At 50.4% G+C, this 20,790-nt stretch overlaps 2 protein-coding genes across 7 annotated transcripts; both read left to right on the top strand.

Moving 5' to 3' along the window:
- The first annotated feature begins 141 nt into the window (after nucleotides 1–141).
- Nucleotides 142–11,209, top strand: Atg9a (autophagy related 9A). 6 transcript variants are annotated; one of them, XM_027397263.2, is made up of 16 exons: nucleotides 143–318; nucleotides 1,219–1,273; nucleotides 1,667–1,798; nucleotides 1,925–1,968; nucleotides 2,585–2,649; nucleotides 4,120–4,281; nucleotides 4,417–4,558; nucleotides 5,554–6,302; nucleotides 6,385–6,538; nucleotides 6,644–6,823; nucleotides 7,195–7,443; nucleotides 7,639–7,817; nucleotides 7,924–8,041; nucleotides 9,130–9,352; nucleotides 9,524–9,669; nucleotides 10,143–11,209. In XM_027397263.2, the coding sequence occupies exons 3-16, from the start codon at nucleotides 1,696–1,698 to the stop codon at nucleotides 10,146–10,148; spliced, it is 2,520 nt and encodes an 839-aa protein (XP_027253064.1). In that variant the 5' UTR covers nucleotides 143–318; nucleotides 1,219–1,273; nucleotides 1,667–1,695; the 3' UTR covers nucleotides 10,149–11,209. The 6 variants fall into 6 exon arrangements, with proteins under 6 accessions (XP_027253069.1, XP_027253064.1, XP_027253065.1 ...); XM_027397264.2 differs by having other exon boundaries at nucleotides 1,216–1,273; XM_027397265.2 differs by lacking the exon at nucleotides 143–318 and adding an exon at nucleotides 435–655.
- Nucleotides 11,210–11,677: 468 nt separating this feature from the next.
- Abcb6 (ATP binding cassette subfamily B member 6 (Langereis blood group)) lies at nucleotides 11,678–20,699 on the top strand. The gene is made up of 19 exons (XM_027397262.2): nucleotides 11,678–12,537; nucleotides 12,828–12,965; nucleotides 13,820–14,000; nucleotides 14,160–14,261; nucleotides 14,442–14,625; nucleotides 16,098–16,219; nucleotides 16,714–16,823; nucleotides 17,313–17,378; nucleotides 17,543–17,668; nucleotides 17,827–17,903; nucleotides 17,992–18,055; nucleotides 18,155–18,240; nucleotides 18,471–18,528; nucleotides 18,748–18,852; nucleotides 19,434–19,608; nucleotides 19,740–19,852; nucleotides 20,069–20,163; nucleotides 20,247–20,315; nucleotides 20,429–20,699. Exons 1-19 carry the CDS (start codon nucleotides 11,989–11,991, stop codon nucleotides 20,538–20,540), a joined length of 2,532 nt encoding a protein of 843 aa, XP_027253063.1. The 5' UTR covers nucleotides 11,678–11,988; the 3' UTR covers nucleotides 20,541–20,699.
- The last annotated feature ends 91 nt before the right edge of the window (nucleotides 20,700–20,790 follow it).

Raw genomic sequence — 20,790 nt, 5'->3', positions numbered from 1 at the left:
CGTAGCCCAGCCCCGCATCACGTGGAGCACGCTATTGGTCCACTGCTCTACAAGACCCGCCTCCAACCTTTCGTCCTGCCCCCTGGGCCAAGAATTGGCCACCATGTCTCCACCCCCTTTGTTCATTGGCCAGACCGGCTGCGGGTGACAGTGAATGACAGACCGAGGGCCTAGCGCTCCCGGTCTGGCCGAGCCCAGCAGAACAGACCGGGCTTCTGGAATCGCCCGGGTCGCGGTTCCTGCGGTGACACGCGAGGCTGGTAACTGGAATCCCCAGACCCAGGCCCAAGCTGGCCAAGGGTGCCCACAGATCCCCAAGTGAGCTCGCGATGCGTAACGGGGGAAGGGGAGCCGCGGGCGGGCCGGGGGCGCGCAGCCAGAATGTTTTGATAGAGGGCGCGCGCGGCCAGGGGAGCGCGCGTGCGCCGGGGCCGCGCGCCGGGTTGTCCGCTGTTGGGAGCCTAGCCCCCGGCCTGGGGCCGGGCGACCCTGGGGCGCACTGTGCTCGGGTCTAGGTGGCTGGGTTTGGGGAGGCATCCCAGCCCATCAGGGATATCAGCTGTAGGTCTGGCTCGACCCCTCCACCATCCGCAAACACCCCTAAGCATAGGCTCTTCCTGGGGAGATCCATGGGCCCAGGGTCTACACTGACCAGGTGAGTGTTTTTCCTGAGGCATAGGGCTTTCGCTAACCTCGGGACTCCTTCAGGGACCAGATCGGACCAAAACCCACCGTCCCTAGAGTCTTCACTGCCTGGGAGTATACCACACCCTTGACCCCATCTGGCTCTAGGCACCTAGGGAACCCACTTAATTCAACCAGGATCTGGAGTCTACATAGACTGGAAATTCCCCATCCAGAAGCCATGCCTCTCTAGATCTTTGATGCTAGGGAAGCAGAAGGGATTGTCCAGAAAAATCTTAAGACTCTTATTGGGGTTTTCTGGACTCTGAAAAGCATGCCTGATTTCTGAAGTTGAGGTTACCGAAGGACTGTGTAGACTCTGGCCTGTACTGACTCAGTCTCTACAGGGTCAGAACATTTAGTTATCCCTGGGTATCCTAGAAGTAGATGAGTGGCGCTACATAGAACATCCAGGAGAGGTGTGTCACAACTCTAAAGGTGCCCTCCTTAGTGGAGCTTGGGTGGGTGGGAGGGTTGGATTCCTTTCTGTCCCAACTCCCCACCCTTTGAGGCCTGACACCTTTTCTCCAGCAGCTGTCCAACCAGGGCATCCAGGACTGGCGTGGAGCAGAAACTGTCCATGGAGCTGGTAGGGCCATGTGCTTATCTTAAACATTTGTTCCCCAAAATACTTCCAAACTGTTAGTCTCTGGAGAGACCAGGGTTTCCAGGAGGGGCAGGGGAGGAAACTTTCTCTTCATTGGACAGAAGATGAAACAGTTCACCCCATACCAAAGGGGCCAATTCTGGCACAGTAGCCACCCAATTAAAGTTTTGGGAGTGGATGACCAGAATTAAGGGCCCTCAAGTCCCTAGCTTACTGTTCTTCCCGGGTTATTCCTGCTCGCTTCTGAGTTCAGGAAGTTAGTGTTACAGACAGATCCCAAGGATTCTTTCTCATTCCTTCTGGCCTGGTGGGAAGCACAGAAAGCAGACAGTGCCTGAATCTGATGCAGGTTCTTTTCTTCTTCAACAATGGCAGGTTAACAAGGTGGACAGGGGGCTGCGGTGATGGCACAGTTTGACACCGAATACCAGCGCCTAGAGGCCTCCTATAGTGATTCACCCCCAGGGGAAGAGGACCTGTTGGTACACGTGGCTGAGGGAAGCAAATGTGAGTTTAGGGACATGACAACCAGACCAGGGGCATGGATGAAAGTTACTGGAGGAACACTGAAGGGGCAGGGTGGCAGGGGACAGTTTCTTCAGGAATTTGACATCTGGCGTCTCTACTCCACAGCACCTTGGCACCACATAGAAAACCTTGACCTCTTCTTCTCTCGAATATCCTTTATGTCTCTCGTTGGAGCTCTGGGACCTTTAAGCCTTTCTCTGAGCTAGGTTCCTGATGGGAAATGAGGATGAGTTCTGCGCCAGTCCATGGAAGGGGAAATGAAACTCATTCTGAAATAACGATTGTTAAAAGTAATAATACAGCTGGGCGGTGGTGGTGCTCTCCTTTACTCCCAGCTCTTGGGAGGCAGGGGCAGGAAGATCTCTATGAGTTCAAGGCCAGCCTGGTCTACAGATCCAGTTCCAGGACAGCCAAGGCTACACAGAGAAACTCTGTCTTGAAAAAAAATGATAATGATACCTCATATTTACTATATATTTATAAGGAAACTTTTCTAATAGGATTGTTAATGGTAATAATGTCTTTTGACTCTATCATTTCTGTGTTAAATACTTTGAATGCATTTTCTTCGACATAATGATCCTAAAAGGTAAGTATGGCTACTATTAATTTGCCACTGTAGACAAAGCTTAGAGTAGTAACTTGTTAAAGATCACACTCCAGAAAGTTATAGAGCCAGGACTTGAGCTTGGGAATGTGATGACATCAAAGTCTTGTGTTCTTAAGTGTCTGTGCTTACTGGCCATTTGTTCTTAACACTCGCACGTTTATAACCTACATCAGAAGAATGGCTTCACATGTATGCTCATTGGAGAGATTTTTGAACTCATGTAAGTACACAAAGGGATGGGTGCTTGAGTAAAGGAATGCTTCTCCCCATCTTCCCTTTTGCTCATCATGCCTGCCAGTTCAACTCAATCCTGGGCCTTAACTCTGCAAACCTTTGCAGTTAAGGGCCAGCATGGTATCAAAACTTGTAGCCTCACCTCTTGCAAGAAGAGCTTCCCAGGTTCTTTGTTTGTTTGTTTGTTTTGGTTTTGGTTTTTCAAGACAGGGTTTCTCTCTATTGTTTTGGAGCCTGTTCTGGAACTTGCTCTGTAGATTAGGCTGGCCTTGAACTCACAGAGATCTGCCTGCCTCTGCCTCCTGAGTGCTGGGATTAAAGGCGTGCACCACCAACGCCTGGTGAGCTTCCCAGGTTCTATCTCTTTCATGACAAGAATTTACAGCTCATTCTCTCAAGGCTGTAGGATCTGTGTGGTTCAGTCAGGAGGTATTAGCTGTGGTTGAAGAAAGAGCCTGAGTTTTGTCTGACTACACATGAGCTCTGTTGCGGGGTAGAGAGCCTTTTTAGTGGGGAGCAATAGTCTGGTATTGCCAGAGGGAGAGGAGGTAGGAAGGGTGGGGCTTTGTTTGTTTGAGACAGGGTTTCTTCATGTATCCTTGGCTGTCCTGGAACTCCCTGTGTATACTGGGCTGGCCTTGAATAGAAATTTGCCTGCTTGAGTCTGGGATTTAAGGCATGAACCACCATGCCCAGCAGAATGGGACTTCCTTTTGCTGTTGTTGTTTTTCTTAATGATAAGAAAGGAGTTCGCTAGCTGGGCCTACCAGCACTTGGGAGGCAGAGGTAGGAGGATCTCTGAGTTTGAGGCCAGCCTGGTTTACTACAAAGCAAGTTCCAGGACAGCAGGACTGTTACACAAAGAAATCCTGTTGTGAAAAACTGCACTCACACCATGTGTGCATGCATACATACACATGCACACACACACACACACACACACACACACACACACACACACACACACATCAAAGGCTTGAGACCATAGGCCATGATCTGAAAACCAAGTCCAGTGATGGCTGCAGATTATCATGATGTGAAGGTAGACCTTGGTGCTTCTGTGGCGCTGAGCCTAAGAGTAAAATATAGGAGCTAGTTTGTGCCTAAAAATGTCTTGTGAGGCTGAGCAGTAGACAGAGGTCATTAGGAATTCTCCAGCCCCTTTTAATTTCCCATCGTGTTCAGTGTTTTCCAGGCTCATTGCTTGTTCCGCTTTATTTCACTGGCACCTCTCTGACTCCTGTCCTGCATCCTTTTCTTTTATTTTGGCGGGGTTGAGGGGAGGTTTCGAGACAGGGTTTCTCTGTGGCTTTGGAGCCTGTCCTGGAACTCATTATTCTGTAGACCAGGCTGGCCTTGAACTCACAGAGATCCGCCTGCCTCTGCCTCCCGAGTGCTGGAACTAAAAGCGTGCGCCACCACCGCCCAGCTGCATCCCTTCTTTTCAACTTCTCAGGCAGTTCCTCTTTGTGGTTGCCTTCACCACCTTCCTGGTTAGTTGTGTGGACTACGACATCCTATTTGCCAACAAGATGGTGAACCACAGTCTTCATCCTACCGAGCCTGTCAAGGTCACTCTGCCAGATGCCTTTTTGCCTGCCCAAGTCTGTAGTGCCAGGTAAAGATGAAGGCCTAGAGACACTGCCAGTGAGTAGAGAATAGAGTGGCAAATGAGGCAGCAACTCACATGTCAGAACATGTTGCAAAGACTCTAACCTCAAGGACCCTACCTCCCTTTCTTTTTCCCTGCCAGGATTCAGGAAAATGGCTCACTCATCACTATCCTGGTCATTGCTGGTGTCTTCTGGATCCACCGGCTTATCAAGTTCATCTATAACATTTGCTGCTATTGGGAGATCCACTCCTTCTACCTGCATGCTCTACGTATCCCCATGGTAAGACCAGAAGTTGGGCCATTAGCAACACAGCCTAAGGTATCTTAGGAAGGATGAGGTTGGTGTATTTGAGCATCACATATCCATAACTGTCACTGGCAGGTATGGTAATCAACATTCTGTTAATGTGAAAAAAATCTCTGAGATAATCAGTGTATTATAGACCAAAGTTTCTGTCCTGCCTGGTCCTGCTGCACTACAGGCCCAAATAAATACACAGAGACTTTTAATTAGTTAGACTTTTAATTAATTAGAAACTGGCTGATGGCTCAGGCTCCTAACTGGCTAGCTCTCTCTTAATTATTAACTCATTTCTATTAATCTAAGTATTTCTACATGCTCTTGGCTTACCCAGTAATGCCCCAGCGTGTTACTCCTTCTGCCTCTACATGGCAGCTCCCCAGCAGGTCCTCTCTCCTGGTCTTCCTCTCCCCAGCCTTCTCCTGGTCTGCTAGCCCCGCCTATGCTTTCTGCCTGGCTACTGGACAATCAGTGTTTTATTCATCAACCAATAAGAGAAACATATATACAGAAGGACACTCCCCCTCAGTGTATAAAGACAAAAGATTGATTTTGGCTCAGTTTTGGAGATATGAGTCTATAGTTGGTTGGTCCAGTTTCTTTGGTGCCTTTGGTGAGACAGTATACCATGGCAAGAGCACGTGACAGAAGAAGCCTGTTCACCTCATGGCTGCCAGGAAGTAAAGACGAAGACAGGAAGGGACAGGATCCAAAGTCCCTGTTATCTCATCCAAGAGCAGCCCCCATGACCTAATTTATCCTTGTAGCTGTACCTCTTAAGCATTCTACCACTTGCTAATAGTACCACTGGCTGGGGACCGAGCCCTTAACACATGGGCCTTTGAGGGGCAGCCCAGATCTGAACTAGAACAGCAGGTCAGGAAACATCTCTCATCTAAGCACATGATCTGGGTGGAGCAAAGGGTTCAGGTAACATCTCCTGTGCTTCGTCTCTTGTCCACCCTGCCCTGCAGTCGGCCCTTCCATACTGCACATGGCAGGAAGTGCAGGCCCGGATTGTGCAGACACAGAAAGAGCATCAGATTTGCATCCACAAGCGTGAGCTGACAGAGTTGGACATCTACCATCGCATCCTGCGTTTCCAGAACTACATGGTGGCACTGGTGAACAAATCCCTCCTGCCCCTGCGTTTCCGCCTGCCTGGCCTTGGAGAGGTTGTCTTTTTTACCCGTGGTCTCAAGTACAACTTTGAGCTGATCCTCTTCTGGGGACCTGGCTCTCTGTTTCTCAATGAGTGGAGCCTCAAGGCTGAGTACAAACGTGGGGGACAACGGCTAGAGTTGGCCCAGCGCCTCAGCAATCGCATCCTGTGGATTGGTATCGCCAACTTTCTGCTGTGTCCCCTCATCCTCATCTGGCAGATCCTCTATGCCTTCTTCAGCTATGCTGAGGTACTGAAGAGAGAGCCCGGGGCCCTGGGAGCACGTTGCTGGTCACTGTATGGCCGCTGCTACCTCCGCCACTTCAATGAGCTGGAACATGAGCTGCAGTCCCGTCTCAACCGTGGCTACAAGCCTGCCTCCAAGTACATGAATTGCTTCTTGTCTCCCCTGCTGACTCTGCTGGCCAAGAATGGTGCCTTCTTCGCTGGCTCTATCCTGGCTGTGCTTATTGCTCTCACTATCTATGATGAAGATGTGTTAGCTGTGGAACATGTCCTCACTACCGTCACACTTCTGGGAGTCACGGTGACCGTGTGCAGGTGTGCCAGGGTAGTGGGTGGGAATAAGCAGACGAGCATTCTGGGAAAGGCTTATGTCTTACCATGAACCTGATCCTACTAGGTCCTTCATCCCAGACCAGCACATGGTATTCTGCCCTGAGCAGCTGCTCCGAGTGATCCTCGCTCATATCCACTACATGCCTGACCACTGGCAGGGTAATGCCCACCGCTCGCAGACCCGGGACGAGTTTGCCCAGCTCTTCCAGTACAAGGCAGTGAGTGGAGTTGGAGTTAGGGCCTGCTAGAGACTGACTGGTATCTTGGTGATAAGGAGTGGGCTGTCTCCTGCTTTCTTGTAACCTTACTTCCCTCCCTTTTAGGTGTTCATTTTGGAGGAGTTGCTGAGTCCCATTGTCACGCCCCTCATTCTCATTTTCTGCCTACGCCCCCGGGCCCTGGAGATAATAGACTTCTTCCGAAACTTTACAGTAGAGGTTGTTGGTGTTGGAGACACCTGCTCCTTTGCTCAAATGGATGTTCGCCAGCATGGTCATCCTCAGGTACCAAGGGAGATCAGGGCAGATGCTCAGGGACAATGTTGGCTCATAGTAACCTTGGAAAAACTGCCAAAAGCTATCCTTTCGCAGCCAGCAAAGCACAAAAAGGTAGCCCTGCAGGTGGGCATCCCTGCACCAGGGACACACTGGTCACCAGGAATCTGGCTGGATTCCAGCCTTGATTTGAACCATCAGCCATGCTCCCTTGAGAAAAGTCACTGACTGACACAGTGTGTGACCCCTCCTGGGGTGGGCATCAGGGTTTCTGGACAGATAATGACAATGCGCTGAGGTCACAAGGCCTCTTCCCAGCAGGAAAGATATGGGAAGGGCTCCTGTAAGCACTCCTGCTTACTGCCTTCTCCCTTGCACAGTGGCTGTCTGGAGGGCAGACGGAGGCCTCCGTGTACCAGCAGGCTGAGGACGGGAAGACAGAGTTGTCACTCATGCACTTTGCCATCACTAATCCTGGCTGGCAGCCACCCCGTGAGAGTACAGCTTTCCTGGGCTTCCTCAAGGAGCAGGTTCAGCGAGATGGAGCAGCTGCTGGCCTTACCCAAGGTGGTCTGCTCCCTGAGAATGCCCTTTTCACGTCCATCCAGTCCTTACAGTCTGAGTCTGAGGTGTGTATCTGGGATCCGGGTGGTGGTGGGCACAGTGGATTCCAGTGAGGGGAATAAGCATAGGATACAGGGTGACAGGATGGAAGGTTGCCTCTGTCTGTTCAGTCTGGGCCATTGGGTTCTGAGGTTCAGGACATTAGAGGCCTCACCCTGCCCTGAGAATTTTGTCCACCCTTTTTTTTTTTTTTTTCATAGCCCCTGAGCCTTATTGCAAATGTGGTAGCTGGCTCATCCTGCCGGGGACCCCCACTGTCCAGAGACCTTCAGGGCTCCAGGCACAGGGCTGAAGTTGCTTCCGCCCTTCGCTCCTTCTCACCGCTACAACCTGGACAGGCTCCCCAAGGCCGGGCTCCCAGCACCATGACAGGATCTGGGTGAGTGGAGATGGGTCATGATGGGAGGGCATTGCAATAGCCCACAGAAACATGTATAGATCTTGAAAATATTGATGACTGCTTTCTGTCTGTGCTGGGAGGACAGAGTGGATGCCAGGACAGCCAGCTCTGGGAGCAGTGTGTGGGAAGGACAGCTGCAGAGCCTGGTGCTGTCAGAATACGCATCCACTGAGATGAGCCTTCATGCCCTCTATATGCACCAGGTGAGTGGGCAGCTGAACGACAGTAGATTTCAGCTCTTTTCTGCCTTTTACGTGCTCTGTAGTCTCCATTTCCACTTATGCCCTCTTAATGGCGTCTTTAGCCAAGAGTGCTCTCCTGTTTCCTAGAGTTCTAATGGTAATCAGTAAAAGCCTCCTGTTTCTGCTTTCCTGAATCTCATTTTTTTTTAATACTGAGGATTGAACTTAGGGCCCTGGACATGTTAAGCAAGCCCTGAGCTATATCCTCAGCCTTCTTTTTACTTGCTATTGTGAAAGCCATTTTCACTAAGATACCTAGGCTGGCTTTGAACTTGTGATCTTCCTTCCATAGCCTATCAAGTAGCTAGGGTTACATGCCTGTGCCTCCAGGCCCAGCTCCTCTTCCTAATCTTTTTCCTTCCCTTTCTTTCTCTTCTCCTGTCCTCCCTCCTGCCCTTCCTTTTTTTCTTGGCTTTTTAGAACAGTCTGACTCTTGACTATGTAGACCAGGCTGGCCTTATTCCTGCTACCTCATACACAGCTGCCTCCTGAGTTTTCTTGTTCTGTTTTTTCTCCATAGCATCTGGTGCTATCTGAGATTAATTTTTGTCTTTATTTAATAGTTTATGATCACTTTTTCCTCCTTACCACCATCACTAGTGTACAAGCCCCACAAGGGCTGGCAGTTCTGTTTGTTCATTACCATGTTCTGAGTACCTCTGTTAACTTGTTCTTAATCAGAGAGTGGATAAATAAATGGGGGTGTAGCTCAGTTAGTGGAGTGCTTGCCTAGTATGTACAGGGCCAGGGGTTCCATCCCCAGCATTGCCTAAATATCTGTAATCCAAGGGTCAGGGAGGATGAAGTTAGGAGGATCAGAAATTCAAGATCATTTTCAATGACACATTGAGCTATTCAAGAGACTTTTCCAGGAGTCTCCATAGAGCATCACACATCTGCTATACACTACTAACATCTTAGATGCTGTGCGTATAAGATTCTAGGGAAGGGTTTGTGAGTGGGAATGGAAGATACTGTGGTGGGTACAGCTGTTTCAGATAGACATCCTCCGGTCCCCGACTAATCACCCCCCCCCCCCACTTCTCCAGCTCCACAAGCAGCAGACCCAGGCTGAGCCTGAGCGGCATGTATGGCACCGCCGGGAGAGTGATGAGAGCGGAGAGAGTGCCCCTGAAGAGGGGGGAGAGGGTGCCCGGGCCCCCCAACTTATCCCCCGATCTGCCAGCTATCCCTGTGCTACACCCCGGCCTGGAGCACCTGAGACCACCGCCCTGCATGGGGGCTTCCAGAGGCGCTACGGGGGCATCACAGGTATCCAACTGGGAGTATAGAAGCAAAGAGGTCTCCGAGAAGGGCGGTTCTTTAGAAGGAGAAAGATACCAATAGGGATATATACCAATGGGATGGGATCTGAGGAGACTAACCCTCCAGGTAGTCCCCCCAACCTGCACATTGCTCTTTTGTTCTTGCTACTCTCTACAGATCCCGGCACAGTGCCCCGGGCTCCCTCTCACTTCTCTAGGCTGCCCCTGGGAGGATGGGCAGAAGATGGGCAGCCAGCATCAAGACATCCGGAGCCTGTCCCAGAGGAGGGCTCGGAGGATGAGCTGCCCCCACAAGTGCACAAGGTAAGGGCTCCAAGGCCAAGAACAAGTGGCAGCAGTAGTGATCTAGAGTGAAGCACAACTTCTGTAAAGGAAAATGTCTCCCACTTGGTGCATGGTGTTGTCCACTCCCCTTCAAAATACTTTCTTGGGCTAGAGAAATGGCTCATGGTTAAGAACACTGGGGAGCTCTTTCAGAGGATGTGGGTTCAATTTCCAGCACCCACATGGTGGCTCAAACCCATCTATAGTTTCAGTCTCAGGGAATCAGATGTCTTCTTCACAGGCACTGCACATATGTGATTCACAGCTTTACATGCAGACAAAACACCCATATACACAAATAAATAAAAAAAAAAAAACTTTCTTATACTGCTCTGAAGTTCAAGGCTTACTCCCCCAGGCTCTCAGCTTTTTATTTCCTTTATTTCTAGACTCCTGTGGGGCAAGAAGATAGCTGAAGACTATCTCTGCCACCAGTCATTTTCTCTCCACAGGTATAGACAAGGCAGAAGAGGGTCCCCATGCTCCAGGATGGAGGCAACAGCTGCCCTGCCAACCGTTTGCCTGCCATGAGAGGACTTCTCTGAGTGTTGCCTGGCCCCACGTGTGTGGTGTTTGTGTGTCCCTGCCTGGCCAAGGGAGGTGCCAACACTGGGCTTGCCATAGCCCAAGAAGACTTGGAGGCCTCGGGACTAGGGGCACACAAGACTCTAGCCTCGTCCCCAGGACTCCCTTGGCTCAGAGTGTGGTGCTAGAAACTGGTCCCCAGCCCACTCCCAGTACTGCCATCTTTGCATCACCCCTGCAAGTCTCCAGAGGGCTTCCTACCACAGAAGCTGCCAAGCAGAAGAACCTGTGCCAACCGTGGAGTGGGGAGGCAGGGCCTGAGCCCTCAACCCCTGAAGCCTAGCCGCCATCTGGAATAGCTGAGCAGCTCAGGCTGTGGCCCTTACCTCACCCCTGCTCCAGCCAGCTGGCCTCTCCTGCTCCCTGCACATCACGGGCATGTGTGTGCTGCTTGCTCCTTTTCTTTAGCTTGCCCCCCTTCCGTTTGGCTTTTGCTTTTTTGTTGGGGCGAGAGCTGTAGCTCCCAGCTCCCCTCACACTATCTTTTGACACTAAGATGGAAGGTTTCTAAATTGCAGGAACAATTAGAATGAAAATTCTTTACTACCCTCTTCAACTTTCAGGATGGGCACTTGGGAGTGTGAGGCCTTCCTGGGCCCCCACTGCTGCTTCTTGGACTTATACCACCTGCACGGGGGACTGACAGGGCATGATTGTGACCTCAGCCATTTATCCCAGCAAGAGAGCTCTGCCCTGCATCCCTCACTCCCCTAAAGGAGGATGGAGGGATAATGGACTCACCCTAGCCTAGGGCTTTGACATTGCATGCTGGGATTCAGCTCCTATCCTCCCCCCACACTCCCTTCCCCGGCTCTGCTCAACTGTGGGAGGCAAACTATGCCGAAGGTGGTGAACTCTGCTGTCCCAGTCCACAGCAGAATAGGGTGGGAAACCCTATACAGCTTGATAACCCTTAATAAAGAAGGGACTTTGATCGGGTTGTGGCTTCTTTTTCTCACGCAACAGCGGGGCTCTTAGGACTGTGAGAGGCCTGCTTGGAAGACTCTGAAAATGAGTAGAGCGGTAGCACCGCCGGGATACAGAGCTAGAGCTCAGAGAAGGGCTGTTTCCTGTGTATTTCAGTAGCTTGTTGATATGTGAGGCTTAGGGTTTCGTCGCTAGAATACCAAAGTCATCCTTTGGTTCATGCTTCAAATCCCAGCACTAGGAGGCCAAGACAAGGGAACTGAAGCAGGTTCGAGACCAGCTGGGCTACAGTGTAATGGCTATTTAAAGGACGGGGGCGGGTGGCGCTGATTCTGATGGACAATTCTGTGGAGGTCAAGGTCTCCAAGTCAGACGCGAGGTCAGATTTCCCGCCCTGAACACGTGACCCATCCGGCTCTCAGCCCTTCTATTTGCGTTCCTCAGGCTTGGCCAATGAGAACCCCGGGTAGGTCTGGTGGGCGGGGCCGCTGCCGTAAAGGGCACAACATTTTCGTGCGGCGGCTCTGGGCCTGAGGGTCCCATCTGCTAGGGAGTGGGAATCGATAAGGACGGCGTACGTGGCTTGCGTGAGTGTGCGTGGGGGTGACGCGTGCGCGAACAGAGTGGGGCAGTGTGGCAGGTCCACGTGCCGCCCTCCCCGCAACCCCAGCGGCGTAGCTCCATGCCCCAAGACACCCTGGCCTCCGCGGCCCTCTGCGAGTGGCCAGCCCACTCCCTGATACTGCAGTGACCTCAAGTCCGGCCATCAACTAACTACACATCGCCATGGTGACTGTGGGCAACTACTGCGAGGCCGAAGGGCCGGTGGGTCCGGTTTGGACTCAGAACGGCTTGAGTCCTTGCTTCTTCTTCACACTCGTGCCCTCGACACGTATGGCTCTGGGGGCACTGGCCGTGGTGCTGGTTCTTCCCTGCAGGCGTCGGGAGGTGTCTACTGGCACAGAGGAACTGTTTTGGGCGGCTGGCCCTCGGGTGGCTCCCTATGCCCTGCAGCTGTTTCTGGCCACACTTCAGGTGGCACTGCCCCTGGCCGGCCTGGCTGGCCGAGTGGGCACTGCACCGGGGGTCCGCTTGCCAGGCTACCTACTGCTGGCTTCCATGCTGGAGAGTCTGGCCAGCGCCTGTGGCTTGTGGCTGCTCGTGGTGGAACGGCGCCAGGCACGGCAAAGTCTAGCGATGGGCGTCTGGATGAAGTTCAGGCATAGCTTGGGTCTCCTGCTCCTCTGGACCGTGGCATTTGCAGCCGAGAACTTGGCCCTGGTATCTTGGAACAGCCCACAGTGGTGGTGGGCCAGGGCAGATCTGGGCCAGCAGGTGAGGGGGCCTTATGGGGAGGAGGCGAAGCTCTGATGTTTGACAAGTACTGTTTCTGGACCTGTTGGCTCCATGCTTTAGGATGACTCTTTGAAGAAAAAATAATGGAGTGTCTGACGGTGGCTGGAAGCTGATAATCAACTGGTGGGGGTAGCTAGCATTGAATGGGGTGTGTCTGTGCTGAGTCACTGTGGTTTTTTTTAAAACCTGTTGCTAGGCCCCTGAGAAGCATCTGAGCATTATAAGAAGTAATACAATGAGGTTTACACGTGTACTCTGTTTCATTCTAGGTTCAGTTTGGCCTGTGGGTCCTGCGATATGTGATCTCTGGAGGACTATTTATCCTGGGGCTCTGGGCCCCTGGACTTCGCCCCCAGTCATATACCCTACGGGTTCATGAAGAAGACCAAGATGTAGAAAGGAACCAGGTATGACAAGTTTGGTGGCCCCAGCCTTTAATCCCAAAGGCAACTTCTCTGAGTTGAAGGCCAGCCTGCTCTACAAAGTGAGTTCCAGGATAGCCAGGGCTACACAGAGAAACCCTGCCTTGAAAAACCAAAAAGGAAGAGAGAGAGAGAGAGAGAGAGAGAGAGAGAGAGAGAGAGAGAGGAAAAGATCAGGTATACCTATTTTTTTCAATCAAGAGTGTATCTTCATGGCTGTGCTGGGGGTAGAATACAGTCCCTTGTAAATGTTTAATTTTTATTAATCATCCCTGAATAAAATGGACACATCAAAGACACCAAACAGCCTCTCTGTGGATGGAAGGGGAAAAGTTTATCCCAAACTACCAAGGCTGTCTTCAGGGAAAGCAAAGAGAAGCAACAAGGGTGTGTGTGAGTGGGTGTGTGTCTCCAAAGTTATGTATGAAACCAGGAAGGGAGTCTGAGCTAGAGTGGGGCTTGTGGATAGGGAGGAGCTTAGAGGTTGGCATTGACATGCCAGTAGGCACCATAGTCATACCTGAATTGTATAACTGTGATGCCTATTTTGCCAGAGATCAGAATAGCTCCTTTTAGCAAGTAGAAGTATCTTCAAGCCTCTGAGCAAATGCTGGCTTTTGTCTAAATGCCAAACTTTGGAGAAGAAATTTCTTGGGGGACCTGATCATTCTATCCCCAGAGGTGAATTAGTTCTCATCCCAAAGTTCAGTCTGTGTCTCAGTGGCTTTTCTAACTCTGAGAGGGGTCACTAGCCTGTGAACTGTGGTCCTGTCTGTCATCTCCTGAGGGCAAGTATACTTCTTTGTTTCTAATGCCACACCTGTGTGCCATCTTCCTAGAACCAATCCACAGACCGGATATCCACCTGGAGAGACCTCGGCAGGAAGCTTCGCCTACTGAGTAGCTACCTATGGCCTCGGGGGAGTCCAGCGTTACAGCTCATTGTGCTCATCTGCCTCGGGCTCATGGGGTTGGACCGAGCACTCAATGTGTTGGTCCCCATCTTCTATAGGGACATTGGTGAGGGGGGTGGAAGGGTATGTTCAGCTTAGTGGCTGGGGTGGCCCTTACCTAGGGAGGTTATACAAAAATGGGAGCTGGGTGGTCAGAACCTGAGACAGTTTTGCCTTAGAGAGCCCTGGATGTTGGAAGTGAACCCCTGATACCTTTAATCCACAGTGAACTTACTGACTGCGAAGGCTCCTTGGAGCTCCCTGGCCTGGACTGTTTCCACCTATGTCTTCCTCAAGTTCCTCCAGGGGGGAGGCACTGGCAGTACAGGTATGAGGGACTCTGTCCTTACCCTGGTTGATGTCAGTCTCTCCCATGGGAACTTCCACACTGTCTTGCTTCTGATTATTCTTTCCATAGGTTCCTTGGGCTCTTAGACCCCTAACGTCTTGGTGTTGGGCTGATGTTTCTCTTCCCCCAAGAGCTATTCAGACTTCCCTGGTTTCCCAGGTTTTGTGAGCAACCTTCGAACCTTCCTGTGGATCCGGGTACAGCAGTTCACATCCCGTGGTGTGGAGCTGCGCCTCTTCTCCCATCTGCATGAACTCTCACTGCGCTGGCACCTGGGCCGTCGCACAGGGGAGGTACTTCGGATTGTGGACCGGGGAACATCCAGTGTCACAGGACTGCTGAGGTGTGACACCAGTGGGAAGAGTGTGTGGGAGGGGCAGCTGGGGAGACCGAGCTTGAGCTGCCTTGCTCTCCTGCCTTACTTTGTTTAAGGTCTTATTGGCAAATTACAGGAAGAAGTATTATGTCACTTAACTCAATGCAGACTGATGGCTCATATGGTGGCACATGTCTGTAATCCCAGTAGAAGCAGAAGGGTCAGGAGTTCAAGGCTAGCCTCAGCTACATAATGAGTTTGAGCCTATCTTGGACGATTTAGGATTCTGTCTCGAGAAACAAAAATGGAGGCTAGAGAGAAGGCTCGGCAGTTAACACATACTGCTTTTGTAGAGGATCTGAATTCTGTTCCCAAAACCACTTGCCTCAGGCAGCTCTCAACCGACTGTCACTCTAGCTCCAGGAGATCTGACATTATCTTCTGGTCTTCTAAGGTGCCTCCCACACCCACCAACCATATGCATATAATTTAAAAAGAAATGAAAATGTAGAACAAATCTTAAGAATTCCATTCATTTCTCCAGAGTTTCCCTACTATGTTTAGTATGTTAAGCCATGCTTTTGTATTTTGCTTTAAATCTCTGAAGATTCAGAACTAATGTGGTATTGTTTTCTAAACCAAAAGATACCACAACATAGGTTCTTTCTCAAAATTGCTTTAACAAAACCTCGTGGAGATTTGTTTCCCTCCCTCTCTCCTTCCTCCCTGCCCAACTAAGATTCCTTTTCATCCATGCACGAAGATCTCTGTTACTTGTGATTGATAGAGGTTACTTTGCTGTTGTTTTGGGTTTTTGTTTGTGTGTGTGTGTGTGTGTGTGTGTGTGTGTGTGTGTGTGTGTGCGTGTGGTGTGGTGTGAGTATGTATGGTGTGTGTTTGTGTGGTGTGTGTGTAGTGTGTGTGGGTGGTCTGTGTGGTGTGTGTATGGGTGGTATGTGTGGTGTGTGTGTGGTATGTATGGGGTGTGTGGTATGTGAGTTTGTGTGGTGTGTATTTGTGTGTGTGGTGCAATACTGAAGACTGAACCACCTAGCCCTGACACATGCTAGAGAAGCACTCCATCTATATCCGCAGCCATCCTTACCCAGGCTAGCATTAAGCTTTCAGTCTTCCTGCCTAAATCTCTAGAGGACTGGGTTTACAGGCCTTTGCCACCAAGCCTTATTGGCCATCTACCTCTTGAAAGGTAGTTAGATTTGTTGCTGTTGAAAATAAAACACAAGCTGGGTGTTGGTGGCGCACGCCTTTAATTCCAGCACTCGAGAGGCAGAGGCAGGTGGATCTCTGTGAGTTCAAGGCCAGCCTGGTCTCCAGAGAGAATGCCAGGATAGGCTCCAAAGCTACACAGAGAAACCCTGTCTCAGGAAAAAAAAAAAAAAGAAAAAAGAAACACTACACTAAATAAGTTAATAGAGATACGATTTCTGGGTCTAAATCCTCAAACCTTTCTCTCACCTGACTTTGACTTACTCCTCCAGCTACCTGGTGTTCAACATCATCCCCACCCTGGCTGACATCATTATTGGCATCATCTACTTCAGCATGTTCTTCAATGCCTGGTTTGGCCTCATTGTGTTCCTGTGCATGAGTCTTTACCTCAGTGAGTGCTCCCAGGGAAATCATCTCCTGAACTGTGTAGGGTCTTCCTTGGCTATGAGTCCTTCCCCCACTCAGCCTACTGACCTTCAGCAGGCTGAGGATTGGTGGGCTTAATTATGCTATCTACTCCTGGTGCAATGGGAAAGTCTACTGCCCTGTCAAGGTTGAACCTTAGATGAAAACCAGGGAAGGGTATGTATGTCACGTTAGGTCCTCACTGTGTGACCAGTCAGGGAAAACTATGTAGCATCTTCTTTTATGTGCTCATCAAAAGCATTTTCTACATGAAACTCTGCAAGACTACAAAGATATCTTGCATGCAACTCCTTTCCTTGGTGAATATATAGTTCTCTCTTTCTCTCTCTCTCTCTGGGTCTGGGACCCTGGGTACTAGCATAGGTTTGGCATGTGTGGTGCAGGGCATGGACATCTATATTTGGCCTCAGCTGTTGGGCATGATGTCTTGTCCTTCCCCCTTCTGTCATTTTCCCCTAGTCCTGACTATTGTGGTCACGGAGTGGAGAGCCAAGTTTCGCCGTGATATGAACACACAGGAAAATGTCACCAAGGCACGAGCAGTGGACTCGCTGCTCAACTTTGAGACGGTAACAGAGGAATCCCTGAGAGAGTGGTGGGAAGTGAGGAGAGGTGGATGAACATGACTGGGACCACAGAAATGATAAAGGAATTTGGGGGAGGGGTATTAGAAACTGGGAAGAAGCAGAGGCAGGAAGAGTCTCTAAATTCAAACCTTGCTTGGACAGCATAGCAAGTTCCAGACCAACCAGCTATATAATAAGACCTAATCTCAAAAAAATTATTAAAAATAAATTTAGATGCTGGGCAGTGGCAGTACATATTTTTAATCCCAGCACTCAAGAGGCAGAGGCAGGTGAATCTCTGAGTTTGAGGTCAGCTTGGTCTACTGACAGAGTAAGCACCAGTATAGCCAGGGCTACACAGAGAAACTTCATCTCAAAAAACCAAAAAAAAAAAAAAAAAAAAAAACCATAAAATAGCTTTAGAAATTGGGAAGAAGGGATCAGGACTCTGGAGGGAATGATCCCACAATTCTGTGCTTTGTGAATCCTCAGGTGAAATACTACAATGCTGAGGGTTATGAAGTAGACCGCTACAGAGAGGCCATCGTCAAGTATCAGGTGAGGACCCTCGTGTGAGCTGTCCTGTGTCATTAACAGGGCTGGAAGAGTGAAACCCAGGGCTAAAGGGGAAGGTGCATAGACCCAGATTGGGATTTGGTGGCGGTTGTCCCACAGGTCATTCCTTCCTACTATTTTTTTTTTCTTTTTTTTTTTGTCCTTAGGGTTTGGAGTGGAAGTCAAATGCTTCACTGGTTGTATTGAATCAGACCCAGAACTTGGTGATTGGGCTTGGGCTCCTGGCTGGCTCCTTACTTTGTGCATACTTCGTCAGTGAGCAGAAGCTGCAGGTGAGGCAGACTGAGGAAAGAAAGGGTAGATGACTGGGAAGAGGGGCCCTGAGCCCCATGGGTGAGCCACTAGGCTCCTGGATAGGATGGAGATAAAGTGACAGCAAGAGCAACCCGCAGGCTTCCTGTGACATACTTGCTTCTCTGGGTCTCTCCAGGTTGGGGACTTTGTGCTTTTTGGCACTTACATCACTCAACTGTACATGCCTCTCAACTGGTTTGGCACCTACTACAGGTAACCCAATTCCTGTCCTGCATCTGCTCAGGGTGCACTGCTATTTCTCAGTTCCTTGAGTGAGCCCCAGCCTTCATTCTTTTTGCAGGATGATCCAGACTAATTTCATTGACATGGAGAACATGTTTGACTTGCTGAAAGAGGAAACGGAAGTGAGTAGAGCGAGGAGTAAGATGGGAGAGGGGGCATTTTCTTGTGTCTGGGATCCCAGGCCTGTGACGGTAGCACGTGCTGACTGTGTTCTTCCCCAGGTAAAGGATGTTCCTGGAGCAGGGCCCCTTCATTTTCATAAGGGCCAAATTGAATTTGAAAATGTACACTTCAGCTACACTGATGGGTGAGCCCCGCCTTTATGGTTTCTTCCCCCCCCCCTCATCTATTTGTACACCGCCTCCCTGACCTTCATCCTGCCCTGAACCCCAGCTTTGCAATCCACCACTGTGGTATAGGGACACAGATCCTAGACAGGAGAGGGTAAGGACCATCAATAGCTTTGGGGGTGGAGAATCCATCTGCTAGTGTCTGATTCAGTAGATCCACTACTGAAGCCACCATTCTTTCTTGCAGGCGGGAGACTTTACAGGATGTGTCCTTCACTGTGATGCCTGGACAGACGGTGGCTCTGGTGAGGGGAGACCTAGCTACTTGGCCTGAATTCTTTGAGTTTCTCTCATTCAGTGCTGATGAAGGCTCATCATGACCCAGGCTAGGCTTTCAGAGCCTGGTTGTAACAGGCAACAAGATCGAATGTAGCAGCCTTCCTGGATCTTAGTGGCCTTTTAAAGAAGGAGCCTTAAAAGCTAGAGGGCCTGAGAATTTTCTTCCCATGTTTCCAACGGAACAGGTGGGGCCATCTGGGGCTGGGAAGAGCACAATTTTACGCCTGCTGTTTCGCTTCTATGACATCAGCTCTGGCTGCATCCGAGTAGATGGGCAGGACATTTCACAGGTAAGGTTACCGCAGAGAAGACTGATCTAGGGCTCTATGGAAGAACAACAATGGTAAGCATGCCTGAGATAATAGCCTTGCAGAAAAGCTGGGGCCTATATGGTCAGATGGTGCCTGTAATCCCAGGATGGAGGTCAAGTTCTGCCAGAGCTACAAATGAGTTCAAGGCCAACCTGAGTAACTCAGCCAGACCCTGTCTCCAAATAAATGGAGGAGAGAGGAGTTGAAGATTAGTGACCTAGCCAAGCCCCCCCACCCCCCACCCCCCGGGTTTACTCCCCAGACCTCCGAAAATTTAAGAACCTGGGCCTTCTTAGTGCCATGTGACCATCAGTCACCCAGGAAAGTAAGCACAAGGACAGTGTGCCATGTGAGGTATGCATGTCTGTCTGTGAAGAGGCAGAAGCCATGTTTTCTGTTCATGAATGGGGAAGACTTGGAGAAATTGTGTGATTTGCCCACCCAAGTAGGATTAGGAAGATTCCATGACTGGAATCTTCCCCTAGGCAGTTTATCCCCAGTGCTTCCTGGAAGCCTGAAGGGGTCTCACAGGACAGGGTATTTTGGTCTTTTGGTCCCAGGTGACACAGATCTCTCTCCGGTCTCACATTGGAGTTGTGCCCCAGGACACTGTGCTCTTCAATGACACCATTGCCAACAATATCCGCTATGGTCGTGTCACAGCTGGGGACAGTGAGGTAGAGGCTGCTGCTCAGGCTGCAGGCATTCATGATGCCATCCTGTCTTTCCCTGAAGGTGAGATCTTTTTCCCTGCCCAGTGAAATCCTGTTACTCTTAGAGTTCAGTTCCACCTTTTCCTTGCCCACCTGAGAAGAGAAACCAAGTGTATTTTCATGTGACATGGGGTCGGTGCTTAATATCCACAGGGTATGAGACACAGGTAGGAGAGCGGGGACTAAAGCTAAGTGGTGGTGAGAAGCAGCGAGTTGCCATTGCCCGCACCATTCTTAAGGCTCCAGACATCATTCTGCTGGATGAGGTGAGGCCCCAACACTGCCTGTCATTCTCCTATTCATGCCTAAGCCACTTCCTGAGCAGTTCCCTGGCTTCCAAAGGTAGCACCAGTCCATTTTTACAAACATCTTATGTAGCTCATAAATCCAAACTATCCTTGAGGTCTCCACAAGGAGCCTGCATCTTCCTATCCTTGGAGTCTCTAGGTAGCAAGACCATCTCACAAAAGCTCTCTCTGTAGGCAACATCAGCACTGGATACATCTAACGAGCGAGCCATCCAGGCCTCTCTGGCCAAAGTCTGCACCAACCGCACCACCCTCGTAGTAGCACACAGGTACATGACGACAGGGCTCGTATGGCTGGGACGGTGGATCACTTTGGATGGGGGTAGTAGGTAATTGATGTCTGACCTCTCAGGCTCTCAACTGTGGTCAATGCTGACCAAATTCTCGTCATCAAGGACGGCTACATCATAGAGAGAGGAAGGTAAGTCATGCAGGATGAACAGGGCAGAGGCTCCTGGAGGGTGTCTCCCTTGTTTCCTCCCTTTGTTCTCTTTGAAATTGGGGTAAAACCCATGGGTGGGTTTATCATCCCAGGCACGAAGCTCTGTTATCCCGAGGTGGTGTGTACGCTGAGATGTGGCAGCTGCAGCAGCAAGGACAAGAAACTGTCTCTGAAGACTCTAACCCTCAGGACACAGCACAGTGACAAAAGTGACCTTTCCCTTCTAAAAGCTAACTCAGGAGAAAAAGATGTGCTCCCTCTCTGGCCTATTTCATCCTGCTATAGGAGTTTGGTGCTCGCTATTGTAAGAGAAAGGGGCCTTCCAGAAAGCACTGTAAAGAATAAATGGACTGTGCAATGATAGCTGTGGCTTGGTTGTGTGGTGGACTGCAAGGGGCCCTCGACCCTTGAGTTGAATGAACATTCCTGACACACTGGTTATTCTAGGTTGGAG

The sequence above is a fragment of the Cricetulus griseus genome, chromosome 2 (assembly GCF_003668045.3).
Source record: "Cricetulus griseus strain 17A/GY chromosome 2, alternate assembly CriGri-PICRH-1.0, whole genome shotgun sequence".
Taxonomy (NCBI): Eukaryota; Metazoa; Chordata; class Mammalia; order Rodentia; family Cricetidae; genus Cricetulus; species Cricetulus griseus.
The sequence above is the reverse complement of the archived record's forward strand: the minus strand, read 5'-3'. Positions and strand labels throughout refer to the sequence as shown.